At 40.3% G+C, this 19,551-nt stretch overlaps 1 protein-coding gene across 1 annotated transcript in view; it reads right to left on the reverse strand.

Annotated features, from left to right (window-relative positions):
- LOC121546313 overlaps positions 1–275 on the reverse strand; it is a 16,842-nt gene extending 16,567 nt beyond the window's left edge. The window contains exon 1 of the mRNA XM_045209291.1: positions 224–275. Coding sequence (XP_045065226.1) covers positions 224–275 — 52 coding nt within the window. The remainder of the gene's footprint in view (positions 1–223) is intronic.
- Positions 276–19,551: the final 19,276 nt, after the last annotated feature.

Here is a 19,551-nt window from a genome sequence, read left to right on the forward strand (position 1 = left end):
TGATAATGTTATCTGGTAACGCTAACTAACTGCTAGTAAGTAACGTTAGCTAACAAATGGCTAACTGTATGGTTTTTCACACCAAATAGCCTCCATTATGGAGGCGTTAGCGAACGCAGCTGAGATCTGTAAACTCGTAGACGACGACTATGCAGTGTTTCGTTTGGAAAATGACTCAAAGCCAGAAAGAAAACAGGCATTGCAAGGGGAAACCCGCAGCTACTGGAATCAAAGGTGGCACGGGAGCGCGCAGAGAGGACAATGCGAGAGCGCATGTTGGCAGTCCAGTCAAGATCCTTGACCGACACAGAAGAAATGGCAAGAGGTATATTTTGCGAATGCCGAGGCTGCAATGGCCTGTGCAGTTATATATAGCTCAGTGACTGTCGCCCCATTCCGCTCTGTGTGCAGATGTGTTACCCAGAATTGGGCCTTGGTCAGTTGTTGGATAGTGTGTAATAAATTCCCTGATTAGTAAGCTATTGCGCAAAGACAGTATATTCTAACCAGATTCTTTATAGCAGCATTTCCTATTTACTCAATGAAAATATGTTATGCATGGAATATAATACATATAGATGAATAAATATTATGTCAAGAAGTTATGAGAAGTGCTACTCTTACATCCTTTGCCAACCCTAGACAGTGTAATAGTGTACAATATAGCATTGACGGTACCTAAACCACCTCTTTTCCCCAATCATTCTCTCTAGGTGAAAGACATCTCACTGGAGGCCAGCAGGAGCTTGTGAAGCCAGCAGGACACAATACATGGAGCGATGACCAACCAATCACTGTTGATGAGGGGAGTGGGAACTCAACCCAGCACGCCATCAAATAGAAGATAGTGTAATGCGTTAAGCATTCAAATACAGTGCATCAAATGTGACCAGCATTATTTCAGAAAGGCTCCCCTCAGCTGTTCACTTAATAATGTACATCCCACTTATCTGCCATAGGGGAGCTTGCAGACTTCCTATGACATTGCCATCCAATTCAACTCTTGTACTGCTAATAACCTCCGCTCTTTTGTGTAGTCTACAGAGGCTGCAGGTCTGGGTCAAGCACGAGAGGCCTGAAGGAAAGGAGGACCCACGGAACAGCAGAGACATCCAGAATGGAGCGGTTGGAGCGCCCCTGTAGCCACGGAGGACCCTACCACCGTGCAGCTAGGACCGAAATACGGAGGCGAGTGGAATGCCGAATCTGCATAGAGACAGACACAGAGACTTTAACGTAAAAACAAAAATTAACACAGGATCTGGACTACAGATCAGACCCAGAGAGACTGGGCCTGGGGAGATGGACCGTCCTCCCCGCTTCTGGCTCAGATTATTTAAGTTACCAGAGCCAGAGAATGGTTCATACCTGTGGTGATGGTGACGCGAGAACTGGGAGGTGATGATCCATCTTGTTCTTATGCTACAGAGATGGACCTCTGGCAAACATGCCCTTGGCTTTAGGAGACACAGACTGGATCTTGTCTAGAGGGATGGAACCAGTAGCAGTAGTAGTGTATATCTGGAAGGGTGCCTAGATGAGAAAGGGAGGGTCTGGTCGTAGATAAAGTGACTGTGGAAAGCGGAAGGGAGTTCTCCCACATGGAATGCAGAGAGTGGCCTAGGAGATGGACTCTCACAGGGCAGAGATTTTAGATTACAGGGAAAGCTTAGAGACAAACTAAATGTGGGCCACTCCCTTACACATGTTAGGAATCGCGACCCAGTGTCAGGTCGATGGGGGCCTTCTGATTCACACGGTGTTTCGAACAGATTGAACTCAAAGAAGATCCAGGCTTCATAGGGGTGGGGAAGGCAAAAGTAAAGAGAAACATTTTATAACAATAGAAGGATAACAGAGGGATAGGGGGATATGATACCCAGGAATGGCTCAGGGTGAACTGTAGAGGCACCAGAGGGAACAGGGAAGTTCCAGAGTGTCTATGGCCCTCGCCCAGATGCTGGTTACAGAAGAAGATACATAGGGTAAAGGGGAGAAATAATAAGCTGACTCATGTGTAGAAGAGATTTAAGGAGATTAAAGATAAGCCTAAAGACATGTGAGAAAGAGCATTTGCAGTAGATGCAGAAGAAGAAAGGGTAGAGAGGAGCTGCTGGGATACATCAGAGAAAAAACCACTTTAGTGGCATAGAAAGAAATTTACTGAGTATTTCTGGACTGTTAGATCAAACCATGCATTAAATACATCATCCAGAAGGTGAGGTATAGTACAGGTGCATCAAAGCTGGGACAGAGAGACTGAAAACAGATCATATAGGATCAGACCAGCTTCCACCCGGTGCAACCCCTGCACCTTAGAGGGCTGCTGCCCATATACATAGACATGGAATATGGCCACTTTAAAAAATGGAACGCTAGTCATTTTTTAAAAATGTTTAAATATTGCTTTACTCATCTCATATGTTATATTAGGATATTTATTGTATTATATTTTAGTAATGCAAACTCCGACATTGCTCGATCAAAATTCTATATATTTCTTAATTCCATTCTTATACTTTTAGATTTGTGTGTATTTGTTGTGAAATTGCTAGATACTACTGCACGTTGGAGCTTAGGAACACAAGCATTTCATAACCTGCAATATCGTGCTAAATATGTGTATGTGACCAATACAATTTGATTTGAAAGATTGAATTGTATTGTTGTTAGCGACGAAAAAGATCCACAGACGAGAAAGAAGAAAATTTCAGTGGAATATTCCTGGGAAGAATATTGAATCAGACATGTGTGAATTATATGGCATATATAGGATGGGTGATAATCAAATTAATGTTTTAGCGAGGATGTTTAAATGCCTGTATGCAAGAATTGAGATTATGTATATATTTTTAGCTCTACGGTGCTTCCTTCAGAAAGTTATTATATCCCCTCATCCTCTTCCACATTTTGTTAGAGCCTGAATTCAAAATTGATTAAATAATGTTTTTTGCCATCTACACAAATACATAATGGAAAAATGAAAACATGTTTTTATAAATTGTTGAAAATGTATTGAAAATGAAATACAGAAATATTAATTTACATAAGTATTCACACCCCTAAGTCAATAATGTTAGAGTCACCATTGGCAGCGATTACAGCGGTGAGTCTTTCTGCAAGTTAAGAGCTTTCCATACCTGGATTGTACAGATATTTGAACATTATTCTTTAAAAATTATTCAACTCTGAAGTGGTTAGTTGATAATTGCTTAGACAGCCATTTTCAAGGTTTGCAATAGATTTTAAGTAGATTTAAGTAACTGTAATCTGGGCCTCTCAGGAACATTCAACGCGCTTGGTAAGCAACCCTAGTATATAAACTTCGTAGCAAAAAAAGAAACGTGCCTTCACCGTCAAGGATTTTCAGCAAACTTATACAGGTAAATATTTGTATGAACATAACAAGATTCAACAACTGACACACAAATTGAACAAGTTACAGAAGTGATGTTGGGAGGTTATAGTGTTGTGGGAACCAGGTTAGAGTTAGAGATAAGGTTGAGTGCACTGAGTCTGCATTCATTAGTGTATGGGAGATTATGATGTTATGGTAGAATGATTGATGGATATGATAACGGATGGGGGGAAAAAGGAATAAATCAGAGAAGAAAGTGCACTGATGGTTAGACAGATGTGGATGGAGAAATGTGTAACAGAGGTATAGAGATGTTTTTGTTAGTAGTTGGGAATAGCAAGAGGCAAAGCACTTTTTGTTATAAGATCAGTATATTAAATGAAATGTAAAGAAATATTTGATCATGTTAAATTATTGATACCCCGAAATCAAAGACTAACAGAAATTGAAAATAAAAAAGAGAGTTTTTAGATCACAACTAGAACCCACAGTAAAGAACTAGAATTTAAGGATTAAAACCAAATAGACAAATGATATATTACGAACTAAAAAAATTTTAATAATAAAAAAATGGTTGATGATGTGGATACCTACAGAATACATATCCCAAAGGAAATAAATGATCTCACTTCAATAAATTTTAATAGAAAAGTTAGCAAAAATAGATAAGATCTTACTACCATGGAAAAGGAAAATACCTGTCAATTTGTGGAAAAATCACCTGATTAACTCTTTAGTATTATCCCAGTTTACCTATTTGCTTATGGTCTTGCCTACGCCTAGCAAACAGTTTTTTAAATTATATGAGAAAAAAAATATTCAATTTTATTTGGAACGGCAAGCCAGACAAAAATTAAAAGAGCATATTTATATAATGAATATGAATTCGGAGGACAGAAATTATTAAATATTAAAGCATTAGACCTATCACTAAAATCTTCAGTCATCCAAAAGTTATACTTAAATCCGAACTGGTTCTCAAGCAAATTAGTAAGATTGTCTCACCCACTGTTCAAGAAAGGCCTTTTTCCCTTTATTCAGATTACAACCTCTCACTTTCAGTTATTTGAAAAGAAATAATCTCCCAAATGTACTATTTCTAAAACAAGCCATAGAAAGTTGGTTGCAATTTCAATTTAATCCTCCAGAAACGACAGAACAAATAATGCAAACAAATATTGTGGTTAAATTCAAATATACTAATTGACAAAAACCTTTATTTTTTGACAGAATGTTTAAAAAAGGTATAATCTTCGTAAATGATATCATCGGTAGGACGTGGAGTTATGTGCATATGCAGCTAACAAAAAACACATGGAAATGTCTGCTCTACCCAAAATTACAACCAAATAATTGCAGCCTTACCGCAAAAAGTGGAAGAGGAAAGTTGAAGGGGGAGAAAGCAAGGAACTTGTCTGTCGGGCCTTGCATTAAAGAACATAATTGGTTAAGGAAAACTGTGATAAATAAAAGTATATCAGTTTCACTTAAGGACCAAAGGATTGACAGCCGTCCCATATAGATTGCAAAATAGTTGGTCAGAGATCTTTGACGTGACCGATCCCATGGCATAGTGTTTATGAACTGACACGCAGAAACGACATCGGATTCAAAATTAGAATCTTTCAATTTAAATTATTATATAAAATTCTTGCTACCAATAGAATGTTATTTATATGGGGATACACTCTTCCCAGCTCTGCAGATTTTGCTGTGAAGAGATAGAATCATTAGATCATTTGTTTTGGTTCTGTCCATTTGTAGCTTGTTTTTGGACACAGGTCCAGGAATGGCTAAAGGATTGCAATATTTACCTGGAAACTAACCTTGCAGATAGCATTACTGGGTGATCTGAAAAGTCATAGTCAACCAATCAATAATATAATAATACTTTTAGCAAAAATGTTTATTTTTAATTCACAATCTGTAGAAGCAATGAGAATAGAAAGGTTCAGAACTTTTGTAAAAACATCACAGTACGGTTGAAATATATATGGCAAATAGAAATCCTATATGGATGGTGTTAAGAGATAGATGGGAGTAGTATTGAATAGAGTTGAAGGATGGGACTAATAACAAATAACAACAAATAATAACAAAGATAGCTAATAATGTAAGCATACTGTGTCCATAATAAGTATATAGGTTGTATGTTGGGAGCTTTTGGGGAAAGAGCACAGTTAGAAAGATATGGCATTTAGAAGCAAACCGGATGGACATCATGAAAATGATCGGAGAGGTTGAGAGTAGAAGAGGTTCAGGAGCAAAAAATAAATAAATATATATATATATATATATATATATATATATATAGAATTATTGTAAAATTAACTCTGTCCATAAGGTGTAGATAGTAAGTATAGACCGGAAGTAGAGGCCTGGGCGTTGTTGTTCACTAATTTATCTCCAAGTAGGGAAAGGATGGTGGGGTTGAAAAGTAATAAAGGGGAATATATATATAAAAAATTAAAAAACATGGGGATTGAAGTGATGCAGACAATTACATTGATAGAAGATACAATATATCTGCAATATTAAGCTGATCCATCCCCCCAAAAAAACAAAAAAAAACAAAGGGGGGTCAAAATCAAAAGTAACAGTCAGTTTCTGGTGTGGCCACCAGCTTCATTAAGTACTGTAGTGCATCTCCTCCTCATGGACTGCACCAGATTTGCCAGTTCTTGCTGTGAGAAGTTCCCGGACATTTCTGGGGGGAATGGCCCTAGCCCTCACCCTCCAATCCAACAGGTCCCAGACCTGCTCAATGGGATTGAGATTTGGGCTCTTTGCTGGCCATGGCAGAACACTGACATTCCTGTCTTGCAGGAAATCACGCACAGAACGAGCAGTATGGCTGGTGGCATTGTCATGCTGGAGGGTCATGTCAGGATGAGCCTGCAGGAAGGGTACCACATGAGTGGGAGGAGGATGTCTTCCTGTAACGCACAGCATTAGAGATTTCCTGCAATGACAACAGTCTCAGTCCGATGATGCTGTGACACACCACCCCAGACCATGACGGACCCTCCACCTCCAAATCGATCCCGCTCCAGAGTACAGGTCTCGGGCGTAACGCTCATTCCTTCGACGAGGGTAAAGCGAATCCGACCATCACCCCTGGTGAGACAAACTGCGACTGCGTCAGTGAAGAGCACTTTGTCAGTCCTGTATGGTCCAGCGACGGTGGGTTTGTGCCCATAAGTCGACGTTGTTGCCGGTGATGTCTGGTGAGGACCTGCCTTACAACAGGCCTACAAGCCCTCAGTCCAGCCTCTCTCAGCCTATTGCAGACAGTCCGAGCACTGATGGAGGGGATTGTGTGTTCCTGGTGTAACTCGGGCAGTTGTTGTTGCCATCCTGTACCTGTCCCACAGGTGTGATGTTGGATGTACCGATCCTGTGCAGGTGTTGTTACACGTATCTGCGACTGCGGGACGATCAGCTGTCTCCCTGTAGCGCTGTCTTAGGGCGTCTCACAGTACGGACATTGCAATTTATTGCCCTGGCCACATCTGCAGTCCTCATGCCTCCTTGCAGCATGCCTAAGGCACGTTCACGCATAATGAGCAGGGACCCTGGGCATCTTTCTTTTGGTGTTTTTCAGAGACAGTAGAAAGGCCTCTTTAGTGTCCTAGGTTTTCATAACTGTGACCTTAATTGCGTACCGTCTGTAAGCTGTTAGTGTCTTATCGACCGTTCCACAGGTGCATGTTCATTAATTGTTTATGGTTCATTGAACAAGCATGGGAAACAGTGTTTAAACCCTTTACAATGAAGATCTGTGAAGTTATTTGGATCTTTACAAATTATCTTTGAAAGACAGGGTCCTGAAAAAGGGACGTTTCTTTTTTTGCTGAGTTTATTTGGCCTTGTTTTAGGTTATTGTCCTGCTGAAAGGTGAATTTGTCTCCCAGTGTCTGTTGGAAAACAAACTGAACCAGGTTTTCCTCTAGGCATTTGCCTGTGCTTAGCTATATTCAGTTTCTTCTTATCCTAAAAAACTCCCTAGTCCTTTGCCGATTCACAAGCTGACCCATAACATGATGCAGCCATCACCATGCTTGAAAATATGAAGACTGGTACTCAGTGATGTGTTGTTGGATTTGCCCCAAACACAACACTTTGTATTCAGGACTTTTATTTCTTTGCCACATTTTTTTGTGGTTTTACTTTAGTGCCTTATTGCAGGAGGCATGTTTTGGAATATTTTTTATTCTGTACAGGCTTCCTTCTTTTCACTCTGTAATTTAGGTTAATATTGTGGAGTAACTACGATGTTGTTGATCCATCCTCAGTTTTCTCCTATCACAGCCATTAAACTCTGTAACTGTTTTAAAGTCACCATTGGCCTCATGGTGAAATCCTTGAGCGGTTTCCTTCCTCTCCGGCAACTGAGTTAAGAAGGATGCCCTCCATCTTTGTAGTGACTGGGTGCATTGATACACCATCCAAATTGTAATTAATAACTTCACCATGCTCAAAGGGATATTCAATGTCTGCTTTTTTTTAAAAGCTATCTACCAATAGGTGCCCTTATTTGCGAGGCATTGGAAAACCTCCCTGGTCTTTTGTGGTTGTATCTGTGTTTGAAATTCACTGCTCGACTGTGGGACTTTATAGATGATTGTATGTGTGGGGTACAGAGATGAGGTAGTCATAAAAATGTTGTTAAACACTATTATTGCACAGAGTGAGTCCATGCAACTTATTATGTCACTTGTTAAGCAAATTTTAACTCCTGAACTTAATTAGGCTTGCCATAACAAATGGGTTACATTTACATTTTAGTCATTTAGCAGACGCTCTTATCCAGAGCGACTTACAGTTAGTGAGTGCATACATTTTCATACTGGCCCCCGTGGGAAATCGAACCCACAACCCTGGCGTTGCAAGCGCCATGCTCTACCAACTGAGTTACAGGGTTGAATACTTATTGACTCCAGACATTTCAGCTTTTCATTTTTAATTAATTTGTAAACATTTCTAAAAACAGAATTTCACTTTAACATTATGGGGTATTGTGTGTAGGCCAGTGACACACAATCTTACAATTCAGGCTGTAACACAACAAAACGTGGAAAAAGTAAAGGGGTGTGAATACTTTCTGAAGGCACTGTCTTGTTGGTCTCGTCTCCTTCGCTCCTTCTGTGCTGTGTGCTCTGTGCACCTTCCCACTCGCACACAGACACCAAGCCCCTCCCCCTGCAACAACATTGATGAAAGATAACTTAACTTTTCTAACGATACCCTTTTTTTCAGATCCTACTAAAACGAGAGTATAAATTAACATGATTGTGGAAGATGTATGCTCAGTTCTGTCGCGCACACTCGGCATTATGGTACCATGTACCACTAGCAGTATTTTAGCCACAGAGTGTTATGTGCTAGCTGTCTAGTCTGTGTTTTCTAAATGTGCAATGAGCATTGAAAAATATTATTATTTATCTAAGGAATTGGCAACTCGTTCTCATTCTGAGATAAGCATCTTCTTATCCAGGTAGGCCACTTGATTTCAACATCTAAACAAAGTGAACAGGCTGTTGTTCAAACAGTTGGAGAAGGACAGGAGGGTGCATTCCTAACAGTTCAACTGTTCTACCTTGTTAGCAAGCAAATAGATCCAAGTTAACCAATAAGCTTTGATTTGAAGTTGGCTAATCTTTAAATATAAAGATTAGCTGGCTACTCACTAGCACGTGGGCTTGTGCTTGAGAGATTGTTTATGAGACCTGTGTTCATTTTCTATAATGCCTGCTACAAGAAGTTGGTCATTGTTAGTGGATGTGCATGGTTCTGGTAAAATGTTTAACAAAAATTGCATTTTCATAGACTTGAAAGCCAGATCAGTGATTATTGCAAAAAAGCAGGTTAAACTATTTTGATAAAATAATTAATTTATAAGTGGGTCTTATGGTTGTGGAAGGCTTATATTTAGCCTAGGTATAATTTTACAAGCCCTGAATTCATTAGATTATTTATGACCGTTTGAAATGCATTGTATTTACCTTTAATTGGGCAACAAATCTTATTTAGAGAACTTTAGAAAATCGAGATGTAGATCATGAATCGCCCATAAGTTTGAAAAAATCTAGATGATTTTTAGGCCATATCGCCCAGCCCTAGGCATATATAAGCCTAAAAAGTATGTTACATATTGTGTTGTACTGTGTAGGCTATATGATGTTGATAAATGCCTATTTCATTACTTCCATTAACCTACTTAATTTCTTTCCCAATACATTTTTAATGAGAAAAATGAAAGTAGTTTATCATGCAGATTTGTAGTTGAGACGTGCATGTTTGGTTTTCATATGGTGTGTGTTGAATAAACACAAAATGGGACTTTTCATGCAGACTTTCATTGAGTCTCTCTTTAGTATACATCACATCTGATCTCACCCTATTCTGCATACACACAACAGCGCTTTATAACCAAATATAGCTACACATACCCACACACTAACAAACACCTACTGTACATGCCAAAATAAGTTTAGTCAGGTTTCTCTGATGGTGACTTTGAATTTATTATAGCTGACTTATTTTTACCCACAACATGTTTATGTCCACTATGATTGGTTTAACAACAATGAAGTCATTCTATAACTACAGTATAGGACTCAAACGTAGTGGGGATGGGTAAACACTCCATGTTGAAAGTGTGTTTATTATCTGTGTGTACGTACCTGAGGGGGAGTGTATGTCTGTGTAATCTGTATCACCTGTCTCTTCCAGGAGGAGGAGGGTCCAGAGGTGCTGCTGGTGAAGGAGGAGGGGTGTGAGGAGGGGTCTGGGGAACCCTGAGGGGACCATGGTCATGGAGGACAACCAGACTACACCTCCTCCTGAACCCACAGTTGAGCCAGCTGAGCAGGACAGGACCACACACAGTCTCACTGAGGTGAGCCCACTGTGAACTACTGTCTGAATGGTATTAGGTCAGGGCCCGTATCCACAAAGCCTCTCAGAGTAGGAGTGCTGATCTAGGATCAGTTTTGCCTTGTAGATCATAATGAATAAGATTATATAGACAGATCTTAGATCAGCACTCCTACTCTGAGACTCCTTCTGGATACCGGCCCTGATGTTGACATTTATTTTACCTTTGTTTAAACAGGAGTCATCATTGAGACCAGGGTCTCTTTCACAAGGGAGCCCTGCTTATACAATTCATAAGACACAATTAAATAAAATCAGATACAATGTAAAACAAACAAAAATGCAGCACTACACAAATATTCAAGAAAAACAGTTACGAAGGGCCCCAATCAATATTTTAAAATTGCCCGAGAGGCACCAGAACATCCAATTGTAATGTATTTTGTAGTTGGTTCCATCGATGAGGTGCATTAAAACTAAAAGTGGATTTACCTAGTTCGGTGGAGACCTGAGGAACCTCAAGAGTTAACCAACCCTGTGAACGGGTTTGGTATGTCATGTTTTTATACTTTAACAATGAAGTTAGGTAAGTTGGAAGTTTGTGTAGTAGAGCTTTGTAAACAAAAAGGAGTAATTTTAATGAGGACCTGCCAATTTGATACAGGATGGAGTGGCGAATATTAAAACTGTCAGCTGTGATAAAGCGAAGGGCACTATGGTAAGTCGCTTTGGATAAAAGCGTCTGCTAAATGGCATATTATTATTATCTAAAGGTTTAAGAGTAGTGACTGCTGCATTCTGGTAAATGGAGTCACTCACCATAGTCAAGAATTAGCAGGAAAGTTGACTGTACAATCTGCGTTCTGCTATGTAGGGAAAGGAAAGATATATTTAAAAATATATATATCCCACAATCAATCTTATTTTTTTAACTAGCTCATCCATACTTTTTTTTAAACATGAAATCTTTGTCAATCCAAATGGCCAGATATTTATATGTGGGAACCCGATCGATGGGAGAACCAACCATCCAGTGAATAGAAATGTAGTCCATCTGAAACATTTTTGCAAGAATTAGAGAACAACATATATTTAGTCTTGCCCACAATTAAGTACACGTTTTAAATCAACCGAGGCTGTCTAAGGTAACATGGTCAGATAGCAGCTCTAACAGCCTGGTCAACAGTTTTGGCAATGGCACACCTGTGAGTGCTTGCAGAGTAACGTCATCAGAGAGCGACGCATGCTGCATACGGAACGAGAGCGCTTTTTTATTTTTTACGTTTCTGAAAACGTTTATTTTTTACTAGCCTACCTGTTTAATTTGGAACCTGCGATGCGATTAGCTCAGTTGCTGGGTACCTCTATCTGTCCCGGGACACTGCCAAACCGTAAAGTCTGAAGCGCTGCAGCTTGGCGAAGCAGCTAGCCTAGCTGCTGGCTATTAAGCTAGCCAGGTTTCCTTGACAATTTGAACACAGCCCGCAACGCGGTTAGCCCTTGTGGCTGGGACGGCGGATAGTCCTGAGTTTGTGGCTGTTTCAATTCCTGCTGTTTTGTTGCCGTTTCCATCGGCCCCTGCGAGCTGTGCTGTCTGGAATTGCGTGGAGTACCAGCATTAGCCTACGTTGTTACCATCATGCCGCCCAAAGTTAAAGGAGGTTGGAGTAATGGAGAGGACAGTGTTACGCTGTCACAGGTGCGTGATCTTTTAAATCAACAAAAATATTTCTACAAGCAATTGTTACAGCAACAGGAAAATGGCTTCAAGAGCTTTGTCCAAATACTAGTGGACTCGACTAACAAAATAATGGACGATCTGACGTGGGAGAGGTGAATGTCATGGAAGAGACTTGCAGCAAGATGACAACAAACTAAGTCCACGCGAGATGACATCAGCAGTGTTTGTGAATTATTATTACAGATGACTGAGAAAACAGACTATCTAGGAGGGACAGTCCAGGAGGAATAACATTGTTGTGGATGGCATACCAGTCTACACATGAGACCTGGACGGAGTCTGACGAGAAAGTGAGAAAATGATCACTGAAAAGCTGCAGATGGATCAAAAGAAGATTGAGGTGGAGCGTGCCCACAGGTCTGGAAAACCTGTAACCAGCCCAGGCGACAGACCCAGGCCGATAGTGGTCAAGTTCCTAAGGTTCAAGGACAAGATGGCTGTTCTGGAGAGAGCCAAGAACTTGAGAGGAACCATTATCTTCCTCAACGAGGACTTCTCTGAAGCTGTCGCCAGAGGCAGAACAAATTTATCTCAGCTATGAAAGCTGCCAGATAGTGTGAGGACATTGCTTACATCTGCTACGACAAGCTCATTGTCCACCCGCCGTCACAAAAGCCTGGGAGTAGTGAGAGAGCCAAGCTTCGGGTCAGTAGCTTCAGCCCAACATCACACACATACACCAACTGTCACTCAAAAGTGCCTGATTGACTGACTCTTAGCTAAACAATTTATTATTTTTCTCTTCATATTATGTTCATCTCAGATAAGCTACCCAGAAAAGTATTAATTACAGTGCCTTCAGAAAGTATTAATACCTATTGACCTATTCCACATTTTGTTGTTACAGCCTGAATTCAAAATTTATTAAAAATAAATAAATCTCACCCATCTACACACAATATCCCATAATGACAAAGAGAAAACATGTTTTTAGACATTTTTGCCCAAAAAATTAATGAACATGAAACACAGAAATAAGTATTCACACCCCTGAGTCGATACTTTGTAGAAGCACCTTTGGCAGAGATTATTCCTTTCAAAGGTAAGTCTCTAAGAGTATTTCTTTAGTGCCTTGTATTCTGTACAGGCTTCCTTCTTTTCACTCTGTCAATTAGGTTAGCCTTGTGTAGTAACTACAATGTTGTTGATCCATCCTCAGTTTTCTCCTATCACAGCCATTAAACTCTGTAACTGTTTTAAAGTCACCATTGGCCTCAGGGTGAAATCCCTGAGCGGTTTCCCTTCCTCTCCGGCAACTGAGTTAGGAAGAACGCCTGTATCTTTGTAGTGACTGGGTGTATTGATACACCATCCAAAGTGTAATTAATAACTTCACCATGCTCAAAGAGATATTCAATGTCTGCTTTTTTATTTTTACCCATCTACCAATAGGTGCCATTCTTTGCGAGGCATTGGAAAACCTCCCTAGTGATGGCGATCGGGGATGCAGACCCTGATGTCTTCTGTTAGATTTGTACATGTATTACATTGGCGCAGCGCGCAAAGTGAGCAATGTTGAGAAATTGTATAATTTAATCACCTGTTATAACCAAGAGCACAGACCAGTCTGAGTAGACTTTGCAAGTTCACTGTCAGGCAGCCGCTGAGTGTCAGAGAGGGAAAACGAAGCACTGCTTCGCGACATGCATTCTTGCAGCTTTACGGCAAAGAAAATGGCTCGTCTCTAGCCTAAACGGTTAAAAAGATTTGACCGGAGATGACTACTTTTTTCTTTCTAGCGGGATTCGCGCACATTTTATATAATTTCACAAACCATGTCGCAGGCCGTTTTAAACTAATCCCGGGTCGCTAATTATTGTTTTGATAACTAACAGCGTTGTTCAGTCATGTTACTTACTGTAGCTAGCTAATAACCTGGCAAATTTGATTGGCACAGGAAGAAAGTAAAGGGTCTGCTACTCATGAGATGTGCTTCAAAAGGTAGGATTCATATAGGCCTAATGTAAGCCTAAACTATATCAAAAATCTATTTCTTTCTGGTATTCCTTAAATTCTGTTTGGTGCCTAAAGTTGTAAAAGTTGGGAGCAGTGTGTGTTTGTGGGAGAGAGCGAGTGGTGTGTGAGTGAGGGAGACAGACAGAGAGTGTGTGTGTGGAAGGGAGAGAGGGTGTGTGTGTGTGTGTGTGTGTGTGTGTGTGTCTGTGTTAACTAAAGAGTAAAGGTTTCATGCAGTGTGTTTCCCCCTTACTGACACAATGACATTCCTTCCTCCCATTCCTCCAGCCAAATCACACGTAGGCCTTTACAAATATGAACATATCAGCCATTCTATGCAGTATTATATTATACACTGAACAGCGTGAAGTTAAATTCAATGTGTTGTATTGAGTAGAAGTGTGAATTTCAGTGACAGGTTTTGGAGAACGTTTAGAAAACGTGAACCAGCGTCCAGTGGATGGGGCTGCACAGGATGCTAGGCCAAAGATTTTTCTCACCATGGTATTGTGTTACTACTCGGTATTGTGATACTTGGCCTGGTATCGTATAGTTTGTAAAATGTTGTTATCGTGATAACACTAGTTCAAAGAAATGCAAAAGAGGTGGCAAACAAGTCAGGCTGCTCAGCTGATTGGTTGACATGCATATAAATAGATCTACATTTGTAGATGTATTTATATTTTTACTAAACTTAACAAAAATAAGATTCAATTATACTACCAAACCAAGATAAATGACATAAAACGTAATGGAAAAATACTTGTGAAGTACCTTAAATGATATCATGGGCATAAAACCCAATTCATCTCCATCGTTCATTGAAATTGATGGGTCATTTATAAACAAAACCTTTCGGTATTGCCAATAATTTCAATGACTAATTTCATTAGTAAAGTGGAAAAACTTGGACAACACTGAACCATAAAATGTATGTATAAAATATCTTATAATGAAAGAGGATGATTGCTGTTTTGAATTTGGTCAAGTTAGTGTGGGAGAGTTGGAAAAACTGATATCCATAATGATAAGCCACCAGGTATAGACAACCTTGATGGGAATCTATTGAGAATGGTAGCAGACTTTATTGCCACCCGTATTAGCTATAACTTTAACCAGGCGTGGAAGGAAGCTAAAGTAATTCCACTGCCTAAAAATAGTTAAGCACCCTTGCTGGCTCTAACAGCCCCCAAATCAGTTTGCTGCCTGTTCTTAGTAACTGATGGAGAGAATTGTTTGACCAAATGCAATGCTGTTTTTCAGAGAACAAGTTAACTACTGACTTTCAGCATGCATACAGAGAAGGGCACTCAACTTGTACTGCACTGACTTGGATGACTGATGATTGGTTAAAATACATTGATAATAAGATGATAGTTGGAGCTGTATTGTTAGAGTTCAGTGCAGCCTTTGTTATTGATCATAAATTGTTATTGAAGAAACTCATTTGCAATGGCTTTACATCACCTGCCATTCATGGTTGGAGAATTATTTATCCAATAGAACCCAGATTGTTTTTCAATGGAAGCTTCTCTAACATCAGATATGTACAGTGCTGTGTCCATCAGGGCAGTTGCCTTGGGCCGTTACTCTTCATTTAAAAAAAATGATTTGCCACTGGTCTTACACGAAGCTAGAATGACTATGTATGCAGATTCCACACTCTACATGTCAGCACCCAAAGCCAGTGAGCTCACTGAAATTCTAAATTAGTTAGTATCAGAATGGGTGATTCATAAACTGGTCTTAAAAACATCTAAAACTAAAAGCATTGTATTTGGTTCAAAACATTCTCTAAGACCTAAACCTCAACTGGAGTTGTGCATAAAGGGTGTGACCATTTGAGCATGTTGAGGAAGCTAAACTCCTAGGTACAGTGAGGGAAAAAAGTATTTGATCCCCTGCTGATTTTGTACATTTGCCCACTGACAAAGAAATGATCAGTCTATAATTTTAATGGTAGGTTTATTTGAACAGTGAGAGACCGAATAACAACAACAAAATCCAGAAAAACGCATGTCAAAAATGTTATAAATTGATTAGCATTTTAATGAGGGAAATAAGTATTTGACCCCCTCTCAATCAGAAAGATTTCTGGCTCCCAGGTGACTTTTATACAGGTAACGAGCTGAGTTTAGGAGCACACTCTTAAAGGAGTGCTCCTAATCTCAGTTTGTTACCTGTATAAAAGACACCTGTCCACAGAAGCAATCAATCAATCAGATTCCAAACTCTCCACCATGGCCAAGACCAAAGAGCTCTCCAAGGATGTCAGGGACAAGATTGTAGACCTACACAAGGCTGGAATGGGCTACAAGACCATCGCCAAGCAGCTTGGTGAGAAGGTGACAACAGTTGGTGCGATTATTCGCAAATGGAAGAAACACAAAATAACTGTCAATCTCCCTCGGCCTGGGGCTCCGTGCAAGATCTCACCTCGTGGAGTTGCAATGATCATGAGAACGGTGAGGAATCAACCCAGAACTACACGGGGAGGATCTTGTCAATGATCTCAAGGCAGCTGGGACCATAGTCACCAAGAAAACAATTGGTAACACACTACGCCGTGAAGGACTGAAATCCTGCAGCGCCCGCAAGGTCCCCCTGCTCAAGAAAGCACATATACATGCACGTCTGAAGTTTGTCAATGAACATCTGAATGATTCAGAGGAGAACTGGGTGAAAGTGTTGTGGTCAGATGAGACCAAAATCGAGCTCTTTGGCATCAACTCAACTCGCCGTGTTTGGAGGAGGAGGAATGCTGCCTAATACCCCAAGAATACCATCCCCACCGTCAAACATGGAGGTGGAAACATTATGCTTTGGGCATGTTTTTCTGCTAAGGGGAAAGGACAACTTCACAGCATCAAAGGAACGATGGACGGGGCCATGTACCGTCAAATCTTGTGTGAGAACCTCCTTCCCTCAGCCAGGGCATTGAAAATGGGTCATGGATGGGTATTCCGGCATGACAATGACCCAAAACACACGGCCAAGGCAACAAAGGAGGGGCTCAAGAAGAAGCACATTAAGGTCCTGGAGTGGCCTAGCCAGTCTCCAGACCTTAATCCCATAGAAAATCTGTGGAGGGAGCTGAAGGTTCGAGTTGCCAAACGTCAGTCTCGAAACCTTAATGACTTGGAGAAGATCTGCAAAGAGGAGTGGGACAAAATCCCTCCTGAGATGTGTGCAAACCTGGTGGCCAACTACAAGAAACGTCTGACCTCTGATTGCCAACAAGGGTTTTGCCACCAAGTACTAAGTCATGTTTTGCAGAGGAGTCAAATACTGATTTCCCTCATTAAAATGCAAATCAATTTTATAACATTTTGACATGCGTTTTTCTGGATTTTTGTTGTTATTCTGTCTCTCACTGTTCAAATAAACCTACCATTAAAATTATAGACTGATCATTTCTTTGTCAGTGGGCAAACGTACAACATCAGCAGGGGATCAATACTTTTTTCCCCTCACTGTATAATATTGGATGTTCAAAGAGTGGTGGTGAGGAGGAGTCTACCGTGTCCAGAAGCGAATTCACCATTAATTTTCTGTATTAAGGGTTCACTCAAAAATCATTTTAAGGTTTGTTTTACTATTGACAGTTACTGCTGATTTCGGGATTGTATATATATTTGCTCTCTGTCATCTGATTTATTCGTTACAGTCTCTGAATTGTTTAATGTAACTTTTTTGCCGCCAGCTCCTAATATCAGGGCATAAAAACTACTGTCTCATGAATTAACCTAGTGCGCCTGTGAGAACAGCTGGTGCACATGCGCACTAGGCCCAGCTCCTTTTCCCAGGCCAAATCGTTCTTATTATACCTCAGTGGGCTGGCTAGCTGAACTAGCTGGCTAGCTGAACTAGCTGGCTAGCTGAACTATGCTAGTTTTTGTCCTCATTGCCAAACTTCATAAATACTGCACCCTCAACTTCAAAACTCCTTTGCTAGTTAAACAATCATGTAAATAAGAAATTAGCTGGGAAGAAACTTAAATTATGTATTGTTTTTTTAAATAGTCATTTCTGGTTCGAGATATCTGTTGTAAGACTATGGTGGTGGAGGATATTACATTTACATTTACATCATTTACATCATTGCTACTTAACGTGGATCCAAGTTCAGTTTGAGATCCACCGGCGTCATTAGCGTAGGGTTAGCTGGACGTTTCTGACTGGTCTTGGAACTGTGACAATGGGTAGCCTCTCCCAGCTTGGCTCGATGGGATATGAAGTGATATTGCCAACACAGCCAGATTAACCTTTTTCGACTGACTATCGTATTTGTTGATTAAATCTGACTTTAAAATATAAAAAGAGTAATCCAGGTATGTCACAAGGTAATTGACACGGGAAACTCAAGAAAATAGCAACTCTACAGATCGCAATGAATACAATGAATGGCTAAATTACTTCCGGACATTAGGGTCCACAGAGCTTCTCCTCACCATGGTCAAGTCATCGTGGTCAAGTCATAATGACAGAGTTGTTGTGAAGATGGGGGAGGGGTATGTCTGTTATAAAGATATTCAGCGTTTTTGACACAAATCAACTAACTGTCCCGCAAAAACTGTAAAATCAACTGTAAAGGCTCTTGTCTTGGCCCATCTTGATGACTGTCCGGTAATAAGGTCAAGTGCAGCAAAGAAAGACCTAGCAAAGCTGCAGCTGGCTCAAAACAGAGTAGCACGCCTTGCCCTTAACTGCACATACATAACTAGCATCAACAACATGCATGCCAGTCTTTCCTGGTTGAGGGTTGATGAGAGGTTAACTGCTTAACTGCTTTTATTCTAGTTTTCATCAGAAATATTACTGTGATGAAAATTCCAGATTGTCTGCATAATCAAATAACATTCAGCTCAGACACCCATACATACCCCACAATACATGCCACCAGGGTCTCTTCACAGTCTCCAAGTCCAAAAACGAATTCACGGCAATGCACAGTATTATACTGAGCCATGATCGCATGGATCTCCCATCTCCAATTACTCAAGCATCTCATTGACAGGCGGGGGACTGTGAGGCGACACACATACGAACACACGCTTCATTTTTTGTATATCGTATTTTAAATTTGTGTGAACTGTCCTTGTCTATCACTGTATCATTGTTTTGTTACATGTCATCCTTTGTGTTTTTTGTGGACCCCAGGAAGAGTAGCTGCTGCTTCTGCAAAAGCTGATGGGGGATGCAAATAACAAATATATATATATATATTTATGTGTGTGTTTGCATATATGCCTTTCAATGATACAAGTCCAACCCAAATAGTGCCAACTAAACCCAACCTTTACTATTGTAGTCAGTAGACATGGAGGATGGGAACCCTGATCTGCTGCTAGTCAAAGAGGAGACAATGAAGACGGACCGAGAGCATTGATCTGCTGGGTGGACTAAAGATGGGGGAGCAAGGTAAGGGAGAAATACACAGAACATAATAGATATACTTCAATGGGAATAGTGATGCACCTGGCTATTATTTTGTCCATACAACTCCATATGTAGAGTTTTCTTTGCCATATGTTTAAAGTCTATTTTGTAACCACTTCCTGCAGGTGGTTGGCTGGAGGCTAATAGAGGAGACTGGGTGGCCATCTTGGATTCCCAG

Source organism: Coregonus clupeaformis, chromosome 30, assembly GCF_020615455.1.
Source record: "Coregonus clupeaformis isolate EN_2021a chromosome 30, ASM2061545v1, whole genome shotgun sequence".
In the NCBI taxonomy this organism is placed as follows: domain Eukaryota; kingdom Metazoa; phylum Chordata; class Actinopteri; order Salmoniformes; family Salmonidae; genus Coregonus; species Coregonus clupeaformis.